Genomic DNA, 27582 nt, shown 5'->3' on the forward strand with positions numbered 1-27582 from the left:
AAAAAATACGTATTTGTATATTACACGACGACAAAACTCTTAGCCGGATATCCGTTCTTTTTTTATTTTTTTTTCTCTCAATCTTTATTTAAAATTTAATTATTATCATTATTATTATTTATACTTTTTGTTTTTTTTTTTTTTTATAAACCTCGCAACCTTGATCAAACAAGTTTTTTGCCCAATTGAGAAATACGCTCAATGTTGTTAAAATAAAACAAAAATATTTATAAAAAAAAATTATCAAAAATATGTCACGGGCATTACCACACAACTTCCCATGATGAATTTTGTTTTTTTTTTTTTTCTATATATTTTATTATTTTTAAATTCCATCGCGGCAGACTAAAGTAATATTTTGATACACAGTAGCTAAATAAAAATAAATAAATAATGCAATTTACACGTGTTATAAAAGGCTGAAAGAAAAAAAAAAAAAATAGAAATCCCTTTAAAAAAGTAGCTCCAAAACTATTTGACATAAAGTTTAACAAAAATATATGTAAAATAATTTCTCAAGAAAATTCCACAAAAGAATTTACAATTGAATTTATCCAGTGTATAAATATAATAATACAAAAATAAAAAAATTCCCACAATAAATAAACATATTATTTTACATATACATAAACATCATTTTAGGTAACGTCTGAATATTATTTTTTTTTTTTTATCAAGCAAGTGAAAGTAAACGTGACGTTCGCATTCCAAGATCACCCGTCCTTTTTCATCATTCGTCTTTCCTCACACCATTATTATTATTTATTTGTAATTTTTTATTTATTTTTATTTCTCAATGTGACTTTTCCGCATTGAAAAATAAAATAAGTATGATTACAATATGCACTGTATCTAGTCATAAGAGTAGCATTACTCAAAATAAAAAAAAACAACTAGAATTATCAATATTAAAAAAAAGAAAAAAAAATATTAATCTGAAACGAAAGTGCATCGTACGTTTTTTTTTTTTTACCGCAAAGTAATAAAATAATAATGATAATAAAAAAAATATAAATATAAATGTAATTTCAATTTGAAAAATTTATGATTGGTTGCAGGATGTTATTGAGGACCGTTGAATGGCCTGGAAATGAGATTTTCACATTTCTCCAGTAATAATTTTACTTATTTATTTAATCATTTAAAATAGCCTGGGGCATATTGAAGATATAACGTCGGCCCTGGCGCCTGGAATGCGGGCGCGGCGAACGATTGGTCTGACATTGTATGCGTGCACCAGAGTAACACTCACTTTAATATACACATATATACAAAAAATTAAATAAAAAAATTTGAAAAAAAAATTAAACTAACACGCGTGTGTATCTATATAATATTCATAGAAAATAATAATACACACAAGAGCAACTAAAATTAAAGACAAAATCATGAAAAAGCCATGGTATTAATTTCATGTGATAAAAATAATAATAATTTATTTATTTACCTGTCTCGTGGATCAATCCATGTGGTTTTTTTAGTATTGTGATCAATGAAATACTCCTTTCCGTCAAAGTCCTCGGCGACATCCCACCCGTCCGGAAGTGGTATTTCCCCATTTCGTCTCTTTGGCATATTTTACAGCGCTCTAAATTAATTTAATAATCATTAATATTGTTTATATTTAAAACAGTGAATTGAGATAAATTAATGTTTTTTTTTTATCTCATTAATTTTACTATATTCAACAAGTTTATATTTATTTTTTTCGAATCAAGTTTTACATAAACACGCAGAGCAAATGGAATTTTTTGAAATATTTTTATTGGATAGTGTGTTTATATGCATAATACATGGATATATGAAAGTATTCTGGAAGACACAAGGCAGATGGAAGAATCGACAGATGGTCAGGTTGTTTTTTTTTTTTATTTTTCATTGAGATGGACTCAAAAAATCGAGTAAAACTGGATAAATTGTGCTCCAAAAAGGCAAAAAAAAAAGAAGATATTTTTGTTTAAATGCTGAATGTAATATCAAAAATTACAGTAATGATAAAAAAAAATGGAATTATATTTATCTCAATGCACTCTTTTGCAAAAATAATATCCGCCATCATGAATACCTCATTATCATGAGCAGCGGAGTGACGTCAGAGTCCCCGCCTTCAGATTCCTCTTGAGCGAAATTCCACCGTTAACATTGCCGGGAACCAGGGTACATGTATTCACAAATATGTGTATATGTTAACTTTGTATATGTTTTCAAGTATATTATTTGCGAAACACGATCACCAATGAATAAAATATTCCTCTCTAAAGACACACTTTCTTGGATTATTCTCTTCTCTTGCACTTGAAATTCCCTTTTTGCAATTTATTTTCATTCAATTTTCTTTTTTTTTATTTATATTACTCTTTTACACTTGATTTCAACGAAACAAGTAACAATTCAACAAAACAAAAAAAAAAAAAAAATAGAGAAAACCAAAAAAAAAACCAAGCCACTTCCCGGTAAATTTAAAACGCACTCACATCACCAAAAAAACCTGTTTTCATTCCTTCCTAAAGAATATCTTTTTCAAGAATTTTTTTTTTTTTTTTTCTAAAAAATATATTTAATTTTTTTTTCTCTAAATTAATTACGCTTCCAGTGATGTATTTAATAGTGGAATTTTTGAATTATTTAACCTCAGTTTTGAGAATATATGTTTAATGTTTTTTTTTATTTTTTGTAAAAACACCAACACGTTTGTGTTATTTGCATATGACACAAGACAGCTTGTCATTGACTTTGAATATTTCGATTATAATCCGATCGAAGCTTGACTTGCACAGCTGGATATACTTTAAATAAAACAATTCAACTTTTGTTTTAAAAAATATATTTTTTTTATATTCCCATGTCTGGCTGTATATTGAATTATCAATTTGAAACACCTCAACTATATGGAGTCAAGTATACTATACTCAAAAATTTATTTTAAAAAATAAATAACAAAACACGCACTGTCACTTACTCACAATGCTTGAATCTTCTTCAAAGTGTCTTTCAAGTCAAGTAATAATAAAAAAAATTTTTTAAAATTTAAAAAAAAAATCACCAACACAAAATACACTTTTAAATAATAATAATAATAATAATAATAAACACGGTAATTCACTGTCAAGTCACGAAAATACAAATCGACATGTCTCGGATAAATAAAAAAGCGAAATAATTTTATCCCTGTATATATTTTTGTATAATTTTTGTTAAAAAGACAAATAAAAAAATTCTTTAAGAAAATTAAATTTTGTGTTTTATTTTTTTATATAAAAAATTGATGTAAAAAAGAATTTCCGAAATTCAAATTTGATTTTTATATTTCACAATGATTTGTTAATAAAAATTTAATAATAAATATATAATTTATTTAATTGAAATTTATATTTAATAACAATGGTAATAATGTAATAATAATATATATTGTTTTAATTTAAAATATAGTGAGTGTAATATTAAACGTACGACTCGCCAGCAACGAGCATGCCGGGCTTCGAGACATGCCTGAACATTTTCATGCCGTGCCAAGCGAGTCTTTCTCAATTCCCCTCTCTCTTTCTCTCTCTCGCGTTGATTATCTTTCTCTTTTTTTTCAGCTTTTTTACAGCTTGCCTCAATACACACACACACGCGTTTATCTCACTTGAGCACGTTATATCACATAAGCATCTATCCTTATTTAAAAAACATATATATAATTTTATATAGCCAGTTACACTGTCACGTCGTTGTCTCCCACTGTATGTATTTTAACGTCTTTCTCGTGTCTCTGACCGCTGTGTGCACGAACAACGACAACGACAACGACAACTCCAAAGTTGTAACCATCAACTTTATTCCCCTCTCATCGCCCCCTTACCCCCGCCTGTGACCGTAACAAACCAATGCCTTTTGCGATCCTTAATTCACATATTTTCCGTATAAATTTTTATAGTGGCGCCACTGTACGTGCAAAAATTCTCGCTCTCTCTCTCTCGCTCTTTTTTTTTCTCTCTTTGAACTATGCAAATATTTCATCTCATGTGGTGCAGGACTGCAGGTGCGTAAATGTAAAAGGAAATTAAATTGTAGCTCATTGAGGATAGAAAGAAATAGAATAATAGAACGATGAGGAGAGGGTAATAAACAGGGGGCGGGAAAACTAAATAAAAATTTTTATGGACGGCACTTAATATAATGGTATTTGGCTCGTGTCAATAATTTTTTTTTTTTTTTTTTTAATCATTTTTATTTATATGATTGAAAATTGTACTTGTTAAAAAATTCCTCCGGAGGATTTTGAAAAATTACAGGGTGATTTTCGGAGTAATCTCCGGGCAAGCTATGAAAAATTTTTTACTCCGTAATTTTTAGAAATTTTTTTATAGAAAATATCGAAGATTATCTCGATGTAATTTTGAAAATTGAATTTGAAAAATTCGAGGGACATAAAATTGCAATACGGTGTCATTTAATTTTTAATTTTTTGTTTATTATTTCAAGTTGACTTTTTGAAAATTAAAATAATACAGATGTTTTTCATTGAGATTATTATTAAAGAATTTTTTTTTATTTATAAAAAAATATATAATAAATTAAATAATCAGAAATATTTTTAAAGATAATTAAATATTTATTGGAGATAAGTTTGTGTTTTGAATTCTTGAGGTGTTAAATTTCAATGCAATATATTTTATTGAGTTTTTTTTTTTTTATTTGAATTAAATTTCAATATATCAATAACTAAATATGTGTATAGTGATAATAATGTTGTATGTTGTTTATTTATTAAGCTTTTTTTATTTTTTTTTTTTTATTAAATATTATTTTGCTTATGCGTGAGCACGTGCTCAAATAAAAATACAATGTCGAGTGTAATTGTTATGGCTAATGCGTATTGAATTGACGATAAAATTACAAGATGAGCAAGTTAAAATTATTGTTAAATAAATAAATGCATTTATTCATTAGCATTCTGTCTGTATTTAATATTTTTCTTGATTTTTTCTTTTAATAATAATTATGTATTTGATTAAATAAATATAGCATCAATGACCAACTTATTGATTGATTATTCTTTGTTTTTTTTGATCAATTAAAATTATATGTTAATTTATTTTTTAACTATTTTTTTTATTGTTATTTGTCATGATTTTGAAATTTTTGTGGCTAATGAATTTTGACAAATATTCAAGACATGATTATTTATTTATAATTTTTCTATAAAAAATTTTGAATTAAAGATTTTATTGACATGATTAACATGATTTGTGTTAACGATTAAATGAGATATTTTTACGTCGAACACCTGTCGCTTAATGACAAAAATTCAAATACATATCCAGCTGTTTTATTTCATCATTATTGAGACTCATAATCATTTATTAAATTTTTTTATTATCAACTGTTTAATTAACAAGCCAATATTTAAAAATTAAAAAATTTAATTATTTAAAATTTACTGTAAATTTATTGGTTTTAAAAATTCTTCATTTTTTTTATGTAAAATTTTTTTTGATATATTATTAAGAAATTAAAAATTACTATCAATATTTTTGTTTACTGTTTTTTTTTTTATTTTTTCAATTTTATAAATTAATTTAATACTGATTAGAATATTTTTTTAAATAATGGATTAGTTCATTTTTTAAATTTTATCTTTTTTTTTCATAGTTGTTATTGTATTTGAATTATATAAATTAGTTTTTATTGATAAAATATTTTTCATGTCTGATAATAATGATCCTTCGAGGCTTTTGTATATTATCAATATAAATTCCATTTATTTTTAAATATTATCGATGATTAATCAATAGCTGACAATAGAATAAATCAACGAAAAATATAATAAATAAAATTTAACGATTTTTCTTGGCCAAGTTATAGAGAAATAAATAATAAAAAAAAAAAAACATTAACAATAATAATTCTGGTCTTTTTATTAATTCAAATGTATGAAGCACATACGGCCCTGATATTATACCGAGCATGCGCAATAAAATCGTGACCTGTGAAATAAAAAAAGAAAAAAATAAAAAAAAATACATTGAAAAAACGCCACGACGACGAGTCAAAATGACAATAATATTGCTTAAATAAAGAAAAAATAAAAACAAATTACAACTTAACTACCACGTGACAGGATTATTTTTCAACACATGTTAAATTTGACATATCGCTCAACAATTTGTGTAAGTTTATAAATTAATTTAATCATAAATAATAAATAATAATAATATAATTTTAGATTGCAGAGGTTAATCACGTCACTGTTGCTTGAATCATTGATAACAACAAAATATTATCAAATTGATAATACGTAATTTATTATAAAAATAATAATAATTATCATAAATTTGAACTTTCTCGTAAGTGAACCATAAATAAATAAAAAATGGATTCAGACAGTGATTGTGCATTTGAGAGTGCTGATGAAGAAATTGAAGTACGTCGTGGTACATCAACGAGAAATTTATCAGCCAATAAAAACCGTACAATGTCAAGTAATTTTAATTCAGCAATTGATTCAGACAGTGATGATGACAACGAGTTTGTTACAACAAATGTTAATACTGCTTCGTGGTCAACTGAAATATCAGATGTACAAAATGTATCTAAAGTAAAAAATAACAAATCAACAGATGTAACAAAAAGTCAAGATGATGAAATTAATTTAAAAAAACAATCATCATTATCTGAGGAAAAAATTAATTTACAAAAACGTAAAAAACCAGAACGTAAACAAAAGACAGATAATAAGCCATCTGGTTTTGGTGCTAAAAAATTAGGATCTAAAATAATACCAGATAAATCATCTGTTGAAGTGTCAGCATCAATTGATGATGAAAAAAAAAAATCAACAAGTAATCAAGAATGCTGGGAATTTAATGATGAAGAAGCTATGAAAATTTTACAAAAAGAAAGTCAAAAAAGTAAAATTAAATGGAGTAAAAGTAAAGATGATGTACATGATGATTTAGTTGATGTTCCTGAAGAATTAAAGTCAAATAAAAGTTTCAAAGAAGTATTTAAATTAGATAAATGGGAGGCAGTTAATGATGAAAAAATTGAAAAAAATTTAAGTCAAGATAAAATTCAATCAGTTTTAGAAAAAATACCATCAGCAACAACAACACCTGATGATAGTTCATCAAGTGGATGGGGAAGTTGGGGTAGTTGGGGTGTAAATTCACTTATAAATACAGCGAGTATAGGAGTATCAACAATTAGCAGTCATGTGTCACATGGTCTTACATTATTAGAAGAAACAATGAATGTTCCAGAATCAGAAGATGTTGAAAAACCAATTGAACAATTGAGTGAAAAAAAAATGACTGGTAAGTTAATAATATTTTTGTTTCATTTAACTAATTTAAATGTCATTAATTAACATTGTTCACATTGAGACAATGTAGCAGCTTTTTTTACTTTTATTCATTTAAAACGTAAATTGTCAATTATGTAGGACAAATTAATTGGCAAATTGGGCAAATGATGAGTCATTTAAATGTTGATGGAAACAAAATTTATTTAATGATTCATGGGAGTTATTTATTTTGTTATTTATTTTTTTTTGTAGAAGAAGACAAGGTAGAAACAACATCTCAAGATGGTCAAGCAAGTTCATTTGGTTTTGAAAATTTTATGTATGGTGTATCATCAATAACAAAATTAGTTGAAAGTACAGGAAGTAAAGTTATAAATGGTGGATTAGAAACATTAGAAACAATTGGAAAAAAAACAATGGAAGTATTACAAGATGGTGATCCTGGTTTAAAAAAGAAAAGAGCATTTTTTATGAATGAAGGTGATAAGCCAATACTTTCACAAATGTTAAGAGAAGCTAAGGATAAAGCTGAAATTGAAGAAAAATCAATTGAAGGAAAAGAATTTGCTCGTAAAGTACATTTTGAAATATTATTTGATGATTTTCAGGGACTTGTACATCTAGAGGCACTTGAAATGTTATCAAAACAATGTGTTATGAAAATACAACAAAAATTAGTAACACTTGATTTAGATGATATGAATTCAATTCAAGAAACACTTGATGAAATCAAAGAACTTTGTGATCTTGGTGATGAAGATGATGAAGAAGACAATGAAGATGATGAAAATTTAAATGATAAATTAAATAATTCATGCAAAGAACTTGGAGTTGATATTAATTATCATAAAATTAATGAGGTAATTTTATTTTATTTTTTTAAATTATAATAACAAAAAAATGATTAAATCAAACATGTTTTTATTATTGTTTTAGATATGGGAAGAAAGTAAATTATATATTGATAATATTTCAAAGCCAGATTCATCAATAACTGACTTGGAAATATTTCAAAATGCCATATCAACACTTGCTAAATTTACAGCTGTGTCAGTTGAAAGATTTCACAAAACAGCTGAATTATTATTAATAAAAGAACGTCGTAGTACAGTCAATGAAGCTGATGCATTGGTACAATTGACTAAAATATTATCTGGACAAATTGGTATTGCTGCCAGTTTATTCTCAAAGTGCCTCAATGAACGAATTGAAAAATATAAAAAACCTAGTGAAATTGTTGATATAACCACCATTTTTTTGGAGGCAAGCAATGCAAGCTCTTACATACAAGATGCTTTCCGATTGTTGATGCCTATTTTGCAAGTTGGCGCAATTTAAAAAAAATTAACAAAATATTTCTTTTGTTTTTTGATATTAAATTTAATCATAATTATTTTTCTTTTTTTTTTTACAAATGGAATTCTTATTCAACTAACAAATAATTGTAAAAATCATTGTTTATTAAAATTATATTTTTTTTAATTTTTTTTTTCTTTATAATATTACTAATAAATCATGGGAAATATTTAAATAAAAATCTGCCAATGAGTATCATTGTTATTCAAATTAATGTTTACAAAATTATTTTATTTTTTTCAATTACATTATTAGTCGGCATGGCTAGATGCCAGTCAAGAAATTAAACAAATAATTTCTAAATTCAATTGTGGAATACTTTCGTGTTCTTTGAATGACAATTTCAATCTTTTTTTTTTTTTTTTTGTTTTTTAATTGTCATGAGCAATGAAGCAATTATTAAGGCATTTAAATTTGCGTATTACTAGATTAATTTTGTTTAAATTAATCAAGCATTACGCCATCATTTGCATCAGTGTTTTCCTCGTTTATTACCAACCGGTGGTTTTTGTAATTGAAAGCTTGTGTTTGATTCATTTGATGACAATGGTGCTGTCAAATTTAATGGTGGATTAAAATTTAAACCAGTTGTTGGTGGTTTCATTGATGTATTTGATGAAATATTTGTCGCTGATGGTACTGGTGTTGCATTTCCCCAAGCTGCAATTTAAACATTTGTAATAATTAAATTTACAAGCTGATTAATCATTGCATTCTTCATTTTTTTGTACACCATTATTTGTTATTCAACTATTTTTATTGAAGTCAATACGACTAAATAACAGAGTATACGAACCAGAAAATTCCTTCGTATTTCCTTTACTTAGTTAAAATAAACTCGTTAATAAAAAAAAATAAAATTACTTTAATATTATTAATTAGCAAATTTATAAATATTAAAATTGTTAATAAAACTAGTTGATTGGTTATTATTAATTTATAAAAACAAAAACCATAAAGCAATTAGCCGCAAGCAAAAAGAAAAAGCATTTTTAGTTTTTTTACGCAGATGAAATTAAAATTATTATAGTCAAGGTGTGATCAGTGAGTTAATTAATTTAAAAAAAAAAAAAAAGTAGTATCATGTTTTTATACTAAAATAATAAGCATTAGTTTTGTTTCCCTGTTTATTTTTTTATATAAAATTATAAAACGAAAGCCCTCAAAAATTGTATTTTGTTTTTTATACATTTTTTTTTCAGTGTAGTAATAGGACAACAAATATTAATTTAATATTCAAATTTTTCAATACCTCAATAATAAAAAAAAAAATACAGCAATTACTTTTCTCCTGGAAAATGAAAAAAAAAAAAAAGAAAAAAGATTGAAATAATAAAAACGATAAAAAACATGTGTGAAAAAGATTCGACTCGTGAAATTAAAGAAAAAGAAAATTGTAAAAAGAATTGAATAAAAAATTTAAAGAATAATTCAACTTTAATATTTTATACAGCATAATTTGCAAAATATAGTTAGTGTTTCTCTACCTCACGCTAGATCCAGGCAAGACCTGAACGGAGGACACTTCAATGGTAGAGACATACTCATGGTTGTAATTATTTATATACTTGATTTCAATTCACACGTAAAGTTTTATACAATTTATCTTTTAATATCTTATTCACTTTTATAGCAAAGTTACTCACCAAGAGAATTCTGTGTACTATAACCAGGTTGTCTACCTGAATTGATTGTCGTTGATGATAAAAAACTAGTACTTCCTGTAAATTAAAAATTGTTTTTCTTTTTTAATAAATGAAATTTTTTAAATAAAAATATTAATTATGTAAATTTACCTGGACCAAATGGTGTTGGACCACTTGTAACTCTTCCAATATTACTTTGACTATTTTTACCAACAATTCTACTAGTATCATCAAACACATTTGTACTATCTTTAAGAACATATTTTCGTAAATTAAGATATTGTTCTTTTTGTTGCTGTACTTTAGCATGAACTGTTTGTAATCTACCAGCAACAGCAACTAATGATTCATATATTTTACTCATTGCCATTGTCAACTCTATAAAAACATTAATTTTTATTTATCAATCATTTAATTATTATTAATTATGGCTTATTTATAAATAAAAAAGAAAAAATAAATACCTTGTGGTGTAAGAGCTCTTGGTACCATCATACTTTGTATATGTTTTTCAGTTGTTTCAATTTGTGATCTAAATAACATCAAGTCTTGTTCAAAACTTTCAGCCAATTCCATGAAAAATAATAATGGAGCTGTATTTTCATATTGTAATCCAGATGGTGTGTCATGAGTTCTTTGTGCAATTTCAGCATTTTGTAGTGCTTTTGCTGTGTCTTGTTTGAGTTTATCAGCAAGTGAACGATCACGCTGTACAGATCCAGCTAGAGTTGTAAGCATTTCCATCAATGATGCTGTATCTTCAGCACAACGATTTAATGGTCTTGCTGATCCTCTGGCAATATCTGAACTTAGTCCTTTTTGAGTTTTTACAAATTCTCTATAATTAATAATTAAAATTAATAAACAAATAGCTAAATTTATAAATAAATAAATATATAATAAATAAATAAAATTACTTGAATCTATCAATATTTTGGATGAGCTCATTGGGAATTTGATTTTCTTTGGCAACTGTTGGACTACTACTTCCATGTGAAAGCCCTTTGTTGTTAATTGAAACATCTAAACCACCAAGACCTTTATTTGTATTGATTGTTGTTGTAATTGGTGCAGTTGATATTGTTGTTTTTGCTCCAAATAAACCACCAACTGGAGCAGCACCAAATGATGCTGTTTAAAAAAAAAAAAAAACAACAACAAATCAAACATATTTACATTTTTTAAACAACAAATTTGTTTATATATTTGATAATATAGTTACGTACGTGCTGATGTTGTTGGTCCACCAAAATTTAAACCCCCAGTTGGAGCAGCACCAAATGTTAATCCTCCAGTTGATGCTGGAGTTGTAGTTGAAGCTCCAAACCCAAGACTACCAGTTAAAGGAGCTGCTGATGCTGGTGTGCCAAATAAATTTGTTGTTGGTGCTGCTGCAGCTGGTGCTGGAGTACCAAAAAAATTTGTTGTTTGTCCTGTTGACGTTGCTGGATTTGTTAATAAGCCTGCATTTGCTGCTGCTGGTGTTGATGTACCACCAAAATTAAAATTTATTGTTGGTGCACTTGTTGCTGGTGTTGCTGTTGGTGTTCCAAATGTTAAACCACCACCAGCAGCTGGTGCTGGTGTAGAAAATGATGGTGTACCAAATGCTGGTGCTGCTGGTCTATTAATAATAATATAAATTTTAATTAAAATAATGAATAACATTTATTTGTATACTGTGTGGTGTTTAACCTCTCAAACTCACTTTGCACCAAATGCACCAAATGAAGAATTGGCTGTTGTTGTTGATGGTGTACCAAAACTAAAATTTGCCATATTTTTTCTTTTTTATAATTATACAACTATTTTTTCACTCATTAGTCAATTATTATAGAATATTATTTACAATTATTATAATTTTTTTTTATATAGACAAACATGAACATGACAAAAACATAAAAAAAAAATACACCAATGGCGACTAAAATTATTGGCGGCAATTGCGGACACAATTTGCTATGTAAGCGCTACATGGTGAACAAAAAATGAAACAAAATTAAATGTCAAAAGTAGGTAACCAATGGCAACCATTGATTATTTAAAAATCATAACAAAAACACTTGTGCGTTCACCAGAGAGTGTTTATCTTGATTTTGATAAAATAATAAAGCTATATTGTATTAACAATAATAAAATAATTATAAAAAATGTCTGAAGAAATTAAATTACAAGAATCCATAAAAAAAACTCAAGATTTATTGGGTAAATATATTAAAAAACCACCATTAACTGAAAAATTGCTTCGTAAACCACCTTTTAGATTTTTACATGACATTGTGACAGCAGTAGTCAAGGAGACAGGTTTTCTAAAAGGATTATTTAATGAATTTGAATCAAACAGTGTTAATATTAAAGAAAAAGATGCAAAGTTATCATATTTAACAAAATTAATTGATGTTGTTAAATTAATAACTGGCAATGATATTGGTGTCAGAGCATCAAAGATAATATCAGGTCAAGAGCCAATAAAAACAAATGAATTACTCCAGGCAATTGGTAAAGCATTGAATAAAAAAATATCAAGTGTTGAAGCAATTGAACATTATAAAAAATCAGGTGAAAAAAAAACAAATACAAGTAAATTAAAAAAATCTTCATCACCGCAGGAAAAATCTAATAAAGCTCATGGCTCATCTGAAGAGAGAGTTAAAAAATCAATTTCATCTGATGAAAATGGAAAAAAATCAACATCAAAAAGAACTCCATCATCAGAACGTGTGTCATCAAAAGAAAAATCTAAATCGAAAGATGAAAAAATCAGAAGAGGATCTAAAGATCATACTATTGACAAGAAAGAAATTAAAATAAAAGAAAATAAAAAAAAAGATTCATCTGATAGTATTAAAACATCAAGAAAAAATCATGAATCAATAACATCAGGTGAAAAATTAAAAAAAAAAAAACAAAAACCAAGCTCTCATGAAAATATATCGATTGAAGAAATTTCAAATGAGCCAGTTGATGAAAATTTGGAAGCTGAAAAAGAAAATCATCTTGAAATTGATAAAATAGAAGAAAAAAATTCAACAATTCCAGTTAAAGCTATGAATTTATCAACAGAATCAAATAATTTAAATGAAAAAAATTTAGAATCTCAAATTATTTTAGAATCAAAAATGCCACTACCAGCAAATGAGACACTGAGACCACCAAGTGTTAGACCATCTAGTGCTCGTCCAGGAGCACCAAGAATTAGAGGTAAAAATGAATTTGTTATAAAACCCAATGCATTAACTCAAATGGGTGATGTAAATGTTATTGTTGAGACATTTGATACAAAAGAAGATGATCAAGATGGCATGGTGGTAATGGAAACAATGAGTAATTATGATAATACACAGATGGGTAGTACAGATTTATTGAATAATCAATTGACCCAAGAGCATGGATATCTTGTTGCTCAAATACTTGAAACACAACGTGAATTAGTTAATGAGGGTAATGTTGATATTATTCCAAATAAAGTACAAATTGAATGGGACATTGGCTTGAAAAAAGATCGTGATACGGTTGTTAAAGAAATTGATAAACTTCGTGGTGCCATCCAAACATTAACAAGAACAACAAATCCATTGGGTAAATTATTTGATTTTCTTCAAGAAGATGTTGAGATAATGGAAAAAGAACTTATGAGTTGGCGTAATCAATACAAGACAATTAATGAACAGCTACAAATTGAAAAAAATTCAATTAAAGAATCAATAAAACCACTTGAAGAATCACTACGTGAAATTGAAAATTCTGTTAAGCTACAGAAACAAAGTATCTATCAAATAAAGGGTAATATTATAAGAAATCAAGAAAAAATTCATAAGCTATTAACTGGTGAATAAAAAAATATATATACAATATAAAATTATTTATTTATATTCAAGTAATTTTATATTTATTTATATGAACATTTATATATTTTGTATTGTCAATAAATATGTGTGATTATATCAACACACTGAATACTTGAAATTAAATTTTATGGAATTAATAAAATTATATTTTAAAAAGTCAAATTTTCCTTTTTTTTGAAAGACGAATAACATCAGCTTGTTAACAATAACCACTTGTTCAATATCTTCTTGGTAATTTATTGGTGAAATTTAACATATATTAAAGTCAGCTACCTGATACAATCAGAACTTTTTGTTCAACTTTTGGTTCTTCGTTGAGATAGATCAGCTTGGAACTCTGTCAGCTATTCTCTATTTTATTTAAGCAAAAAAAAAAAATAATAATATTATTACTGTCAATTAAATAATATAATTAAAAAAAGAAATAAATATTTATATAAAATAATTTTTTCAATTAAATTTGTACTTGTTATTTTTTCACCATGTACTTTTAGTAAATTAGTAAATTAATTTTTAATACATGTGTACAATCAAATATATCTTTATTATTTAACGAAAAAAGATATAAAATTTTTTTTAGTGATATTTGTTTTTTTTATAATAATGTATACAGTGTTTTTGGAAGATTATTTTAAATTTAAAATTCAAATCAATTTATAATTTTTAAATTTATTTATTTCGTGGAAGACACTAGAAAAAAAATATTTATTTGAAAAGAAAAGTTTCGGCATCTTAATAAGTACATATTTAGAATGTAAATTTTTTTTTTCTTATCAAACAAATATTTTTTCAAAAAAAAAAATTTTATTTTTATCGTATCAGTATGAGTATTATAATATTAATAATATAAAATACTATATAGTATACTTATACGATGGAAATAAAATTTTTTTTATATAATTTGTATTCTTACATATTTATATTTGGTTATACAATTATTTAAACAAAAAGTATACTGGTCCACTGAATCAAATAGTGATTACTGTTGTTTCCAATGATTAAAAATTCAATATTACTTTGTAAGTTTATTATTGCTTATCATGAATTACAGCTGTCTATATGTATATATGACTGAATTTTAATACTAAAAAATCATGTCAGAATGCTGAATATTATATTTTGTAGTATTACTTGCTGAATAATAATAGACAAAAAATGATTTATACAGTCAATAAAATTGAATTATATTTTTAAATTGCTGGAAAAAAGGTCTGTCGAATGTTTTATACACAACGGTGGAAATATTTCTCCGACAGCGACAGAAAAAACTTTCGGGGATCAGGTCACTAGCGGAGAAATATCCAAGATAGCTGGAAAAATATTTTCAGCGGGGATGATAATTATGATAATACACACTGCACACTCCATCAGAAAGTGCTGGAAAGTGCATCGCAGACCGCAGTGCATCCAGTGCATCGGTACATCTTTTCGATAAATTTAATTTTCCAAGTTTTGAATTTGTTCAACTTTATATCTGGGGAAAATGTCTGCGTAGATTTTTTTAGTTACTAACTGGGCTTAATAACTGAGCGCATTATTACTGTTATTATTATTAAATGTTTTTTTTTTTTTTCTTTATATGAGAAAGTGTTCTTGTGTTGATATTTTGTATGTTTTTGACACTTTTGACATTAAAAATATAATTTACCTAATTGAATAAGTAAGTGTAACGATTTTTTTTTGTAGATAAAAAAAATAATACTAAACACAACAATGTTATTCTTTTTGTTTTTTAATTAAAGGTCATAAAAAAAAAAAAACAACAACAATGAGAAGAAGAGCAGGAATTGGTGCAATTCATAAACAAAAACTTGAACAAGAAAAATACAAAGACAAAGGTACTGAAATACAAGACAATCAATTTGATAAAATGACAAAACAAATGGATATATTTCGTACAAATCTTGAAGAATTTTCATCAAAGCATAAAATTGATATTAAAAAAAATGCCCAATTTCGTCGTCAATTTACTGAAATGTGTGCATCAATTGGTGTTGATCCATTAGCATCTGGTAAAGGTTTTTGGTCAGTACTTGGTATTGGTGAATTTTATTATGAACTTGCTGTACAAATTGTTGAAGTATGTCTTGCAACAAATTATAAAAATGGTGGTTTAATAACACTTGATGAATTACGTGATAAATTAGTTCAAGCACGTGGAAGAAGAAAAGAACATCAAGATATAACAAATGAAGATTTATTAGAAGCTGCTAAAAAATTACGTATATTTGGTAATGGATTTACAATTGTACCAATTGGTAGAGGTAAATATTTAGTTCAATCAGTACCTGGTGAATTGAGTATGGATCATACAGCAGTTCTTCAACAAGCAAGTGCATCTGGCAATGCTTTTACATCAGTATCAATATTAGAAAATGAATTAAAATGGGAAAAAGATAGAGCACAAAAAGCCATGGATCACATGGTTAAAATGGGACTTGCTTGGCTAGATGACCAAGCTGATACTATTACTCTTTATTGGTTTCCCAGTATGTTCAATGCTTGTGTATCAACTTCAACTTTATAAAATAAATACTATCAATATGGTAATACATTTAATATTTAATTTATCATCATCATCATCATCTTCATTATTATTATTTACATATTTTAATTTATTATTTACAGTTTTTTTCCACATTTGACTAATGATGGTGTATGGTTTATTTTGACGTCACCTGTCACTCTCATCTGTCTGGCATCTGAGGAAATTAAAATGTATATTATTGAAAAATACAATGTAAATAAATGGTGAGTCTATTGATAAATCAATATTTTTATTTACCTTTGCATTATCCTGGCACGACACATTGCAACTTGTTGACGACATGATAATAATTCTCTATTTAATTCTTCATTTTCTTTTTGTAAATTGACTGATTTTAAACGTAATTCTTGGTAACGAGTTTGAAATTTTTCAGCCAAAAATTCAGCTTCATCTTTCCATCTAACAGATAATTTAAATATAATTAATTTTACTTTTTTTTTTATATTTTAAATTTAATTATTACTTTTTTCTTTTTATTGTACTTACTTGTTTGACAATTCTTGATGAATTTTTACATGCTTTGTTAGCTCTGTTATTCTTTCTTCATATTTTTCTTGAATCATTTTAAAATTAAATGATTTTTCAGCATCAATTGACTGATTTATTTCATTTCTGTTACTTGAAAACGAAAAAAAAAGAAAAAAGTTTTACTATTTACTATTTACTTAATTAAAATAATAAATTCACTTACATGTAATTTTTATTTTGAATATTTTCAGTTTTTAATAATTCTATTTGATTAGTCAACATGTTGATTTTATCATTTGACTTTTCAAGAGTATCATTTGATATTTTTAAATTATCTTGCAACTCTCTTATTCTATTTTCCAACAAACGTCTTTCATTTTCTCTTCGCATAGTTTCACGATCAAATGTTATTTGCAATGATCTCAATTCACTTGTTGTATTTTCACGTTCATCAAGTGCACGAGTTAAACGTTTATCAAGACCAGTACATCTATCAACAACATCCTTGACTCGATCATCTGCTTCTCTTACTCTTTCTTCCATTTCTCTAGCAGTATAACTTTGATTACGCCTTAAACGATCATTAACACTTGCTAGTCTCTCTTCAAGTTCAACAATTCGCTCATCAGATAAACGTATTTTATCTTGAATTTTTTTTTTATAAATTTCTTCATTGTTTATTAATTTTTCATTGGCTTCTTTTAATTTTTCTTCAAGTTCAATTACTTTTAATCTTGTCTTTTCATTAAAATCATCAGAACCATGGTTCATTTTTTCTAGCTCTTGTTCAAATAATCGACATTCTCTTTGTGAACGATCAAGATATGTTGTTTTTTCACGTAATTCTGATTTTAATTCTTTTATTTCTAGAATATATTTATTTATTTTTTTATCATAATTATCTTTGGATTTTTCAAGCTCATTCTCTAAACGTTTTGCAAAAGTTTCAGCAAGATTTGTTAATTGTTTTTCTAATTTCTCTTTCTCATCGATTAATATTTTTTCACGTTGGGCTATTGATTCTTTTTCTTTCATTGCTGTTTCAATTAATTCAATAGCTTCAGCTACTTTATTTTTTGACTCTTGATCTTTAACTGTCAATTTTTTAGCCAATATTTTCGTTTCAATAATATCATTTTCTAATTTTTTCATTGAATTTTTATTAATTAATAATTCATTTTCTTTTTTTTCTAATTCAAGCTGCAAATTATTTATAATTTTTTGATTATCTTCATTATTTTTCATTAAATTATCTTGCAATGATTTATATTTTTTTTCAATATTCGTTTTTTCATTATTTAATTCTTCAATTTTTAATTTTCCTGTTTCCCAAAGTTTTTCATATTTTATAAAATTATTTTTAGCTTGAACAAGTTTTTCCTCTAGTGCTTTTATTGCTTCTGAATATGTTTCTTTGATAGTATTAACTTGTTTATCATTAAAATTATATTTTGATAATTTTATTTCTTCTTCAAGTGTATCAACAGCTTTCAATGACATTTGCCATAATTGATAAATTGATTCTTTTTCAAATTGTATAATTGTCATTTGTTTTTTTAAATTATCAATTAATTCAGTATTAATATTACTTCCTGGACAATCAACACAGCTTGCATGATTAAATTCTTCACGTATTAATACTGATGTTTTTTTATTTTCTTCTTTTACAGCTTCTAATTCATTTTTCAATTGTAATTGTACTATCTAAAAATTTAAAATAATTTAATTTATTTTTCAACAGGTCAAATGAAAAAATATAAACTCACTTTGCAAGTTTTTAATTCATGCTGAAGATCATCAATAATCGTCTCGTATTCGTCAATTATTAAATTTCGATTATCATTGCTGAAAAAAAAAAAAATAAATATATGTAAAATAAAATAAATGATTAATTTAATTTTTAAATAAAAAGAAATGATTAATTTTTATATACTGGCTTTTAATTGAAATAATTAAAAAATGTGGTAACTAAGATATTGGATTTACCTGATTTTTGGTTTTATCTCTGTTTTCAACATTTTGAGCTTCTTAATTATTAATAATTAAGTTTATTTTTTGTTATTAAATTAATTTCATTATAAATTTATTTGTTAATATTATTATTTTATACACTGTATGTAATATTAAATGTTTGTTTAGTTTATTTATAATTGACATTTGACAGATGCTTGGTTGACAAGCTAAAATGTAAACAAACACAGTTGACATTGTCATTGAGCCCCATCTTTCGTAATATCAACAAGACAATTTTTAGTGCGTGGCAGCTGGCATTATTTTCGTTGACACATTTTTTTTTTCTCCATGTTACACACGTTACAAATTTACACTTACAATCATTCTTAAAAAAACATATTATTTAACAGAATAATTTGTTTATTATTTATCAATTACTATATAAAATTAATTTGTAAATATTATAATATTTTATTGTTTGTCAATATATTTTTTTTTATATTTTTATTTATTTTTTCTTTGTGTGAGAAATAAAAAAATTGGAGTAACCAGTCATGTAAGTTAAAAAAAAAAAAAAACATATTGTTTATATTTTATTTATGTGTTAATTTATTATTAAGATTAAAAATATATGATTAGCATTTTTTTTCTTCTAATTATTCAACATTTGTTGGGGAAAAAAAATATCGATTAAGAGTAAAAAAAGTTTTTAATTAATTTTTTTATTTATTTCAACAGAATTTATTTTTTCTTATTAAAAATAATAATAATGGAGAAAAATTTAATAGACAATCAAAGTGAAGGACAACTTGATTCATCAGAATATCAAATGGACTCTCAAAAATTGTCAAATAATGTTTTATTAAATAATAAAAAAAATAATGATGCAAGTGGAGTTGTATTAACATCAACATCAACAAATCAAGATTGTGATAGTAAGTTAATTAATTGATTATTTTTTATTTTTTAAGAAGACACATATTTTATTGACAATAAAAACTGACTTGGCTTCATAGTGAATATATTAAATTAGCACTTTTACTAATCAAATAAATAAATTACAAAAAAAATTCACTTGAGCTAATAATTTATATAAACAAATAATTGATGAATCATTTTAATAATTTTTTTTCATCAACAGATAGCAGTTTAACACCTGGAGATTTAGATAATAATCATGACAATATTAATAAAAAAAATAAAATGATTGTTACGACACAAGAAAGAAGAGAATATGATCCAACAATTGATGAAAGATTACCAGACACAGTGACACTATTAAGAACACCAGATGGTGGTAAAGTTTATCTAATTGGTACTGCTCATTTTAGTGAAGAAAGTCAAAATGATGTGTCAATGATAATACAAGCAGTACAGCCAAATATTGTAATGGTTGAATTATGTGAAGCCCGTGTACATATATTACAATTAGATGAAAAAACAATATTAAAAGAAGCTGAAAATTTAAATCTCGATACAATTCGTGCAACAATAAGACAAAATGGTTTATTCAATGGTATGCTTTATGTATTATTATTAAATATGTCAGCACATTTAACAAAACAACTTGGTATGGCACCAGGTGGTGAATTTAGACGTGCATTTTCTGAAGCAACTAAAATACCAAAATGTTTAGTTCATCTTGGTGATAGACCAATTAATATAACACTTCAACGTGCATTGAGTTCATTAACATGGTGGCAAACAATAAAACTCGTATGGAATTTATTACGTTCAAAAGATCCAATAAGTAAAGAAGATGTTGAACGTTGTAAACGTCGTGATTTACTTGAAGATTTATTAGCTGAAATGGGTTATGAATTTCCATGTCTTGGTGAAGTATTTGTTAAAGAACGTGATTTATATTTAACTCATTCACTTCAATTGGCATCACATCCAATACAATGTTCACGTGGTTTTATTCCATCACGTGTTGTTGGTATTGTTGGTATTGGACATATGCCTGGTATCATTAAACTATGGGGTAAAGTTAATCCAGATGAAATAATACCAATAATGAAAATACCAGAAAAAACAATGTCAAGTAAAATTATTAAAATTACTGTTAAAGTATCATTAATTGGTGCTGTTATATATGTAGGCTATAAATATATTCCATTACCAATTGGTTCAACATTATCATCATTAAAGTCATCGGTTGAGGGACTATTTAAAGTTGCTGTTAGTCAATAAAAAACAACATCTAAATTTATCATTATTATTGTTACTAATTGACAATTAGAATTTATAGTTATTAATTATGGAAATTGCTAAAGGTAGTATTGATGAATACGAGCATTTATTGAACAATGTGATGTATGTTGTTAGTAACATTCCAGGTAAAGGAATTGATATTGATGATTTTGAATCTGTATTTTTAAATGGATGTTCATGTGAAGAAATGCAATGCAATGATATGTGTTCATGTGTAAGAAATAAAGTCAATTATATTGACAATTTATTATTAAATGACGAAAAATTAAATGATTTAATATTTGAATGTAATTCAGCATGTTCATGTTTTAATAATAGCAATTGCAATAATAGAATTGTTCAAAATGGTCCATTAAATTGTTTAAAAATAATTAATAATAATAAAGGTTTTGGTTTAATAACAAATAGTAATATTAAAAAAAATCAATTTATTTGCGAATATGCTGGTGAAGTAATTGGTATTGATGAAGCTAAATTTAGAGATAAAAATAATAAAATAAATAAAGAGATGAATTATATTCTTGTTGTTACAGAAAATATTGGTGATAGAAAAATAATAACTTGTATTGATCCAAAATATTTTGGTAATATTGGACGTTATTGTAATCATAGTTGTCAGCCAAATGCAAATTTAGTGCCTGTTCGTGTTGATAATTTAATTCCACGTTTATGTTTATTTGCATCAAGAGATATTATTGTTAATGAAGAAATAACATTTGATTATGCTGGTGGTCTTGATAAAAATATTAATAATATTAGTGAGACACCATGTCTTTGTGGCTCTGATAATTGTTTAGGATTTTTGCCTCATCATTCAATTTAATATTGAATTTTATTATTTTTTCTTTTCAATTTACTATTTATTATTTACGTATTTTTATTAAATTGTTTTTGCTATTTTTTAAAGCTAGAATATTAAGCTAATTATTTTATCATGTGCTGTATCACTTGGTGATTATCATGCATCAACGAAAAAAGAAAGAAAAAAAAATAAAACTAGTACAAGAGTATCAATTAATAATATTAAATAAACAAATGTAATTTTTAAATATAGCATCGATGAATTTATTGATTAAAAAAAAATAAAAATAAATAAAACAGCAAACCACTCGAAAACACCAAGGAAAAAATTGACTGTAAATAAATAATACGTAGCTGTTGGTCAGTAATTAAAAAAATAAATAAATAAAATCATTATAATTTTTACGTTGACAAAAAAAAAAAATATCATAAAGAAAGTTGAAATAAACAAAAAGCAATTATTAAAATGAATAAATAAGTAATAAGGTTTATTTAAAAAAAAAAAAAAAAAACAATTGTGTCAATAAATTGATGATTTTATTATCAATAATTTTATTTTTACCTCAATTGACATTTTAAATGTTAAATTATTAATCTAATAACATTTTGGTTTCTTTAATTTTCTATTTAAATACTGAACTTAAAAGTTGAAAGTAAATTCTACTGATGAAATTAAATGACAACAAATAAATTAAGATATTTTTAAAATCACAAAAAAGTTAACTAGGTCATTGAGTATTTATCCAAGGTAGACAAAAAGAAAAAGAAAAAAAAAATCTATGAATCATCAAATTTTAATTCAATTTCTAATATATAAATTATGATCCAGTTACAGTTTGTTGTTGATCATTATTATCAGCAAATCTCCATCTCCAGTAAGCAACTTTCATTCTATCCCAAACATTGTCAAATGAATCCATTGCTGGTCTGACATCCAAAAGTGCAAATTTATAATCTTTATCAATTTCACCACCATCATAATAATCGATAACATATCTAACATCTTTTCCACATCTGTCAATGATCCAATCATGACGATCAAATGGTAATTCATAGCTGAAGAAAATAAATAAAACAATTAATCAAACCATGAAAACTACATGAAAATAAATATAATAAAATTAATTATAAAATTACCCCATCCAATTACGAATTTTAGCACGTGGTGAATAATCTTTAGCTTTTCCACCAAAACTTTTGAGTTTTGGATTACAACATTCTGTTGCATGTAGTGCTTCCCATTTAAGTACTTCTTGCCAAGCTTGTTCATTATTTGCATTGTGAATTTTAATAATATCAGCCATGTCTTGTGGTTTGACATCATCTTTTTGCCATACCCAACCTTTTCTTTTCATGGCATTCCAGAACATTTGTTGTGATGGATAAACCCAGTAGTCACCATCACCAGATGCTTTTGGTATTGTTGATACTTGTCTATCAGTTGGTAATGGAAATGGCTGATCTGGAGATGGTGTTTGATTTGCTGGTGGCATCTGTTGATATAACATAAAAATAATTAATTTAATTATATGATTATTAATTCAATTGCATAAAAATAAAAATTGTATTAACCATATTTAGAGGATTAATGTCATTTTGATTTGTGTGATCAATTGGACATTCACTTTTTGGAGCTTGTTGTTGTTTTTCTTTCGGATCAGCTGGTTTATGCATTGGACATTCTGGTGGTGGTGTACCTTCCATGCTTTGATGCACATGTTGATGAGTTGATTTTGTTTTTGATGATGATTGGTCAGCTGCAAACACTGTTGTTGCTGATGTCACTGTGTTGCCCATGATTTTAGATAGTCTTGTTCCTAATTATTTAAACAATAAAATTAATTTTTATTATTGTTTCAATTTAAAAGTATAAATTATATTTTAGGTTATGTTTTGTAAATGTAATTATGTTATTAATTTAAAGATTATTTAATCATAATGTCATTGATTTAGATTGATTTTAATTAAAATATGTTATATAAAAAAAATTATTAATTTTTATAATTTAATTATAAATGTATTATATTAAAAATAGGATGGCACACTTACCAAGATTATCCAAGATGATGTAATTTTTTTTTGGATTCAATGTTTTTGATATTTAAAAATTCACTAGATTATGGATTTATATGAATTTTGTGGCTTCAATTTATTTTCACTGGTTATTTAATAATTTTGTTTAAACAATTATTTGGTGTAGTGTCATTTTAAAATTAATATTTAATATTTGACCAGAACTGACGCACCTGACATCGAGTTCTCAATCTTTTTTTTTTCTTTTTTCGTTCAAGGGCAAGAAGACTAGAAAACTAGAAAAAACTAGAAATTAGAAAAGCCTATTTTTTAGTTTTGTTGTGAGAGAGACAGAGAGAGATATTTTTGCAGTGCCTCTGATGCTAGACTAGCAGATTAAGAGAGTATGAAATTATATCTGACTCAAAGCAACTTTCCAGGTAGCGTAATGTATTCAAAAAATAATTTTTTACGTCTAATTAAATATTTCATCATAAATAATTATGTGAAAAAAAATAGAAAAACAAGAATTTAATCTACTTGTATAATATTAAATTTTATATGAAGCTGAAGCCCTGTGTCTTTTCGCAAAACATAAAATGAAAATATTTATAAAATTATCATAATTAAATTTTTTTTTTTTATTTAATAATTTATTTTTATATATTTGATCTTTTATTTATTATTATTTTTAATCATACATAAGTATATAATTCAAGTATTGCTTAGAGAAAAAAAAAAGTTATTTATTTTGATTGGTCAATGTCACCATATTGTTATTGTTGTGGGGGGAAATCACTTGACCAATGCACTTGACGAGTTTTCGGTTTGTGGGAGGCATGACTCATAAATACTCATGACTCCATGAGTACTGCATTACTCCAGAATCTAGTCTGAATTTCAAGTGCAAGCTGTTGTTTCGTGTGTGTGCTCCTACATTTGTTGGATTTTTTTTTGTGTCATTAAATTATTTATCAGTGTTACATAGTGTAGATATCATTACCTTCTTCTGTGCTCCTGTTTTTTGCTGTTTATCTGGTACTGTGTCTTTATAATTTTTTTTTTTTTTTTGCATGATATTTTGTCCTTGAAAAATGGCCGTTTGATGAATCAGTTGATTGCGCTTACAATTCATTAATGCCATTATTTTATTTATTATTTATCTATATTGTTGATATTTCTATTTAATTATTCAATGATGCGAATGAAAAATCAGATTAATTTATTGTCAAACGATCCTCAACGACAATGACTTTTTTTTTTTTTTTTTTTTTGTCGGCGTTTGCTCACAATTAACAAGTTTACATTTTTCAACTGATTTTATTTTTTTTTAATCAGATAAATAAGTTATTATAAATACTCGGCAATAATATTAGAGTTACAAAATACAATTTGATATTTTAATTGATATTTTCATAAATATCAATGTCCACGTTTATTTTCGTTACTTTATTTTATTTTTTTTTATTTTTTCACGAAAAAAAAAAAAAAAGAAAAAAAAAACAGCGAAATTTTGCTTGCGACTTTCTCCGGCAGATGGCAAATTCTTTGATCGTTCGCCATGTTCGGTCAAAAAGCGCGCCATTCTGTCGACAAATTCAAATTCTGTTTATCTCTTCTTTTTTTTTTTTTAATTATTCATTTGATAAATTTAATAATAAATTTTTATTATTATTTATTCATCAAATTAACATTAATTAGTACTTTCAAAAATAGAACACGCATGTTTTTTTTTTTTCTGCTAATAATCTATCAAAGCAATTTTATTTGGGGAAAATAATAATTTTTAACAATTAATATAATGACATGATAAAATAAATAAATGGTTAATTTTTTTTATTCCTGCAACTTTAATCATCAAGCTTTTTAATGGCTATTTTTTATTTTATTTTTTTCAACAATTCATTTCAATGATCAAGTTTAGATTTTTAACTGTATTTTATTCACTTCCAAAATTTATTTGCAAAGTTTAGTGCAAAGTTTATATCATATAAAATAATTTATAAAAAATACGAAAAAAAAAATAGGAATACATGTTTAAAGACTAAACAAAATATCTTAGAAATATTCATGTGCTTTTAATTTGAATTAAATTAACCAAAATAAAACACATAAAAATTAAAATTTACAATATCATATTTTATTTATTCCTTGTAATTTAAAAAAAAAATTAATTTAAAAATGTATATATAAGTCTCCAACACATGTCCATATCTTGACAAACAAAATTCTTGTTTTACATAATAGTTGATATATTTCTACCATATGCAAAAGCTCCCGCACGAGTTCCCAACATATTAAATGTCGACCCTTATGAATATCAAAGTTTTTCCAACAAAAAACTTCATCAAATTCGAGACCTCGCATGTCAAAATTTTTTTGATATTACATATATTTAAAAAAAAATTAAACCAACTGAAATTTGAGATAATATGAGAACAAGTTTTTTTTTTCATTTAGCTTTTTAAAATTTTTCATATGAAATCAGTGACCATATTATAATAATAAATACAAATAGATATATTTATTAAAAATCCCAAAGTGGGAAAAAAAAAGAAGGAACAAAAATTGTAATTTTATGTAGAATCCTTGAGGCTATATACATTTGTTAAACCTCTTTGTGTAAGCAGTGAATTTTCGTTCGTTATAAACGTTAATTCAGCTCAGTTGCCTGGAAGACTTTCCAAGGGCCAGTTGAATATTGTTTTCTTCTTTTTTCATTGTTTTTTTTTATCATCCTTCTCTTGGTCTTGGCACTTCTTCCCTTTTTTATTATAATCGTTTTTTTATTTATTTTAACATTTGGCCTTCCAATTGGACAGTGTGTGTATATAAAAATAGTAAATCAGAAGGCAAAAAACGTGCAAGAATTATATCAAGACCAGGCCCAGTTGACCGAGTTTGAGAAGGGTCGATCTCTTCCGCGTTTACCCGAATGAGCTTGACGTTCCATTTACCACACTTCCGATGTCTTTTAATAATTTTTAGTTCTCTTTTTATTTTTTATTCAATCAATGTTCATGTGAATTCAAAAATTTCATGAAAAATAAAACGACTTAATTTAGTGAGTACTCGTTTTTCTATCAATGATAGTGAAATGAAGTGAATATTTTTTTTGTTATCAATTTTTATCGATCAAGCTATTCATGATGAATACTTGCTGTATATATTCAAGTGTGGTTACTTGATGATTTGAGATGACATTAGGCACGTAGAGTAGTGGTGTATATGTTGAAGCAAAATGAGAAATGAATAAGACCATCGTTAGGTCTATTATAATAAACTTGAATGGTGAATTGTAATTTTAATGTTCAACCTTAGCTCAAAGTTGCACGTGAGATTTATTCATTCGTAAATGTATATACTTTGTGGTTGTGGGTGACACAATTGATTTCATCCAATACTCATTATCAATTGAACCAATTCACTCGCCATTCAATTGAG

At 25.6% G+C, this 27582-nt stretch overlaps 9 protein-coding genes across 13 annotated transcripts in view; 5 read left to right on the forward strand and 4 right to left on the reverse strand.

Moving 5' to 3' along the window:
* The window catches only part of LOC122858944 (protein kibra), a 44952-nt gene extending 41147 nt beyond the window's left edge, over window positions 1-3805 (reverse strand). The window contains exons 1-2 of the mRNA XM_044162192.1: window positions 2066-3805; window positions 1448-1588 (exon numbers count right to left, since the gene is read on the reverse strand). Coding sequence (XP_044018127.1) covers window positions 1448-1575 — 128 coding nt within the window. The 5' untranslated portion in view covers window positions 1576-1588; window positions 2066-3805. The remainder of the gene's footprint in view (window positions 1-1447; window positions 1589-2065) is intronic.
* Window positions 3806-6007: 2202 nt separating this feature from the next.
* Window positions 6008-9314, forward strand: LOC122858945 (protein FAM114A2). 2 transcript variants are annotated; one of them, XM_044162194.1, is made up of 4 exons: window positions 6008-6155; window positions 6212-7301; window positions 7544-8151; window positions 8228-9314. In XM_044162194.1, the coding sequence occupies exons 2-4, from the start codon at window positions 6359-6361 to the stop codon at window positions 8627-8629; spliced, it is 1953 nt and encodes a 650-aa protein (XP_044018129.1). In that variant the 5' UTR covers window positions 6008-6155; window positions 6212-6358; the 3' UTR covers window positions 8630-9314. The 2 variants fall into 2 exon arrangements, with proteins under 2 accessions (XP_044018129.1, XP_044018131.1); XM_044162196.1 differs by having other exon boundaries at window positions 6020-6153; window positions 7547-8151; window positions 8228-8949.
* On the reverse strand, window positions 8982-12238 carry LOC122858946 (nuclear pore complex protein Nup58). 3 transcript variants are annotated; one of them, XM_044162198.1, is made up of 8 exons: window positions 12002-12214; window positions 11520-11917; window positions 11211-11424; window positions 10758-11131; window positions 10444-10671; window positions 10294-10368; window positions 10135-10157; window positions 9202-9307 (listed from the first exon to the last, which is right to left on the reverse strand). In XM_044162198.1, exons 1-7 carry the CDS (start codon window positions 12070-12072, stop codon window positions 10141-10143), a joined length of 1377 nt encoding a protein of 458 aa, XP_044018133.1. In that variant the 5' UTR covers window positions 12073-12214; the 3' UTR covers window positions 9202-9307; window positions 10135-10140. The 3 variants fall into 3 exon arrangements, with proteins under 3 accessions (XP_044018132.1, XP_044018133.1, XP_044018134.1); XM_044162199.1 differs by lacking the exon at window positions 10135-10157 and adding an exon at window positions 9900-9938 and having other exon boundaries at window positions 9208-9307; XM_044162197.1 differs by lacking the exon at window positions 10135-10157 and having other exon boundaries at window positions 8982-9307; window positions 12002-12238.
* Window positions 12239-12363: 125 nt separating this feature from the next.
* LOC122859693 (TRAF3-interacting protein 1) lies at window positions 12364-14129 on the forward strand. Its single transcript, XM_044163377.1, has one exon. It carries the CDS (start codon window positions 12444-12446, stop codon window positions 14127-14129), a length of 1686 nt encoding a protein of 561 aa, XP_044019312.1. The 5' UTR covers window positions 12364-12443.
* Window positions 14130-15728: 1599 nt separating this feature from the next.
* On the forward strand, window positions 15729-16869 carry LOC122858951 (vacuolar-sorting protein SNF8). The gene is made up of 3 exons (XM_044162206.1): window positions 15729-15801; window positions 15884-16687; window positions 16770-16869. The coding sequence occupies exon 2, from the start codon at window positions 15910-15912 to the stop codon at window positions 16666-16668; it is 759 nt and encodes a 252-aa protein (XP_044018141.1). The 5' UTR covers window positions 15729-15801; window positions 15884-15909; the 3' UTR covers window positions 16669-16687; window positions 16770-16869.
* LOC122858947 (spindle pole body component 110-like) lies at window positions 16729-19243 on the reverse strand. Of its 2 annotated transcripts, none has more exons than XM_044162201.1 (6): window positions 19144-19243; window positions 18924-19002; window positions 17381-18861; window positions 17176-17301; window positions 16927-17088; window positions 16729-16843 (listed from the first exon to the last, which is right to left on the reverse strand). In XM_044162201.1, the coding sequence occupies exons 1-6, from the start codon at window positions 19173-19175 to the stop codon at window positions 16816-16818; spliced, it is 1908 nt and encodes a 635-aa protein (XP_044018136.1). In that variant the 5' UTR covers window positions 19176-19243; the 3' UTR covers window positions 16729-16815. The 2 variants fall into 2 exon arrangements, with proteins under 2 accessions (XP_044018136.1, XP_044018135.1); XM_044162200.1 differs by having other exon boundaries at window positions 17176-17307.
* Window positions 19244-19397: 154 nt separating this feature from the next.
* Window positions 19398-22323, forward strand: LOC122858948 (traB domain-containing protein). Its single transcript, XM_044162202.1, has 3 exons — window positions 19398-19666; window positions 19849-20045; window positions 20252-22323. The coding sequence occupies exons 2-3, from the start codon at window positions 19880-19882 to the stop codon at window positions 21301-21303; spliced, it is 1218 nt and encodes a 405-aa protein (XP_044018137.1). The 5' UTR covers window positions 19398-19666; window positions 19849-19879; the 3' UTR covers window positions 21304-22323.
* LOC122858950 (histone-lysine N-methyltransferase SETMAR) lies at window positions 21371-22323 on the forward strand. The gene has a single exon (XM_044162205.1). It carries the CDS (start codon window positions 21371-21373, stop codon window positions 22145-22147), a length of 777 nt encoding a protein of 258 aa, XP_044018140.1. The 3' UTR covers window positions 22148-22323.
* A 317-nt stretch (window positions 22324-22640) lies between these two features.
* LOC122858949 (holocytochrome c-type synthase) lies at window positions 22641-24232 on the reverse strand. Its single transcript, XM_044162203.1, has 4 exons — window positions 24185-24232; window positions 23698-23942; window positions 23263-23618; window positions 22641-23181 (listed from the first exon to the last, which is right to left on the reverse strand). Exons 2-4 carry the CDS (start codon window positions 23920-23922, stop codon window positions 22944-22946), a joined length of 819 nt encoding a protein of 272 aa, XP_044018138.1. The 5' UTR covers window positions 23923-23942; window positions 24185-24232; the 3' UTR covers window positions 22641-22943.
* Window positions 24233-27582: the final 3350 nt, after the last annotated feature.

This window comes from Aphidius gifuensis, linkage group LG6 (genome assembly GCF_014905175.1).
Source record: "Aphidius gifuensis isolate YNYX2018 linkage group LG6, ASM1490517v1, whole genome shotgun sequence".
NCBI lineage: Eukaryota > Metazoa > Arthropoda > Insecta > Hymenoptera > Braconidae > Aphidius > Aphidius gifuensis.

Excerpts from the sequence above, each read along its gene's own strand:
- LOC122858945 (XM_044162194.1), top strand. The coding sequence starts at position 6,359 with ATGGATTCAGACAGTGATTGTGCATTTGAGAGTGCTGATGAAGAAATT. Across the intron at positions 7,302-7,543 it reads GAGTGAAAAAAAAATGACTG|AAGAAGACAAGGTAGAAACA; the intron begins GTAAGTTAATAA and ends TTTTTTTTGTAG. Across the intron at positions 8,152-8,227 it reads ATTATCATAAAATTAATGAG|ATATGGGAAGAAAGTAAATT; the intron begins GTAATTTTATTT and ends TTATTGTTTTAG.
- LOC122858946 (XM_044162197.1), bottom strand. The coding sequence starts at position 12,072 with ATGGCAAATTTTAGTTTTGGTACACCATCAACAACAACAGCCAATTCT. Across the intron at positions 11,132-11,210 it reads CAAAATATTGATAGATTCAA|AGAATTTGTAAAAACTCAAA; the intron begins GTAATTTTATTT and ends TATTAATTATAG. Across the intron at positions 9,308-10,293 it reads TAGTACACAGAATTCTCTTG|CTTGGGGAAATGCAACACCA; the intron begins GTGAGTAACTTT and ends TTTAAATTGCAG.
- LOC122859693 (XM_044163377.1), top strand. The coding sequence starts at position 12,444 with ATGTCTGAAGAAATTAAATTACAAGAATCCATAAAAAAAACTCAAGAT.
- LOC122858951 (XM_044162206.1), top strand. The coding sequence starts at position 15,910 with ATGAGAAGAAGAGCAGGAATTGGTGCAATTCATAAACAAAAACTTGAA.
- LOC122858947 (XM_044162200.1), bottom strand. The coding sequence starts at position 19,175 with ATGTTGAAAACAGAGATAAAACCAAAAATCAG. Across the intron at positions 18,862-18,923 it reads ATGAATTAAAAACTTGCAAA|ATAGTACAATTACAATTGAA; the intron begins GTGAGTTTATAT and ends TTAAATTTTTAG. Across the intron at positions 16,844-16,926 it reads CGTGCCAGGATAATGCAAAG|ATGCCAGACAGATGAGAGTG; the intron begins GTAAATAAAAAT and ends TAATTTCCTCAG.
- LOC122858948 (XM_044162202.1), top strand. The coding sequence starts at position 19,880 with ATGGAGAAAAATTTAATAGACAATCAAAGTGAAGGACAACTTGATTCA. Across the intron at positions 20,046-20,251 it reads AACAAATCAAGATTGTGATA|ATAGCAGTTTAACACCTGGA; the intron begins GTAAGTTAATTA and ends TTTCATCAACAG.
- LOC122858950 (XM_044162205.1), top strand. The coding sequence starts at position 21,371 with ATGGAAATTGCTAAAGGTAGTATTGATGAATACGAGCATTTATTGAAC.
- LOC122858949 (XM_044162203.1), bottom strand. The coding sequence starts at position 23,922 with ATGGGCAACACAGTGACATCAGCAACAACAGTGTTTGCAGCTGACCAA. Across the intron at positions 23,619-23,697 it reads ACATTAATCCTCTAAATATG|ATGCCACCAGCAAATCAAAC; the intron begins GTTAATACAATT and ends TTATATCAACAG. Across the intron at positions 23,182-23,262 it reads AAAATTCGTAATTGGATGGG|CTATGAATTACCATTTGATC; the intron begins GTAATTTTATAA and ends TATTTTCTTCAG.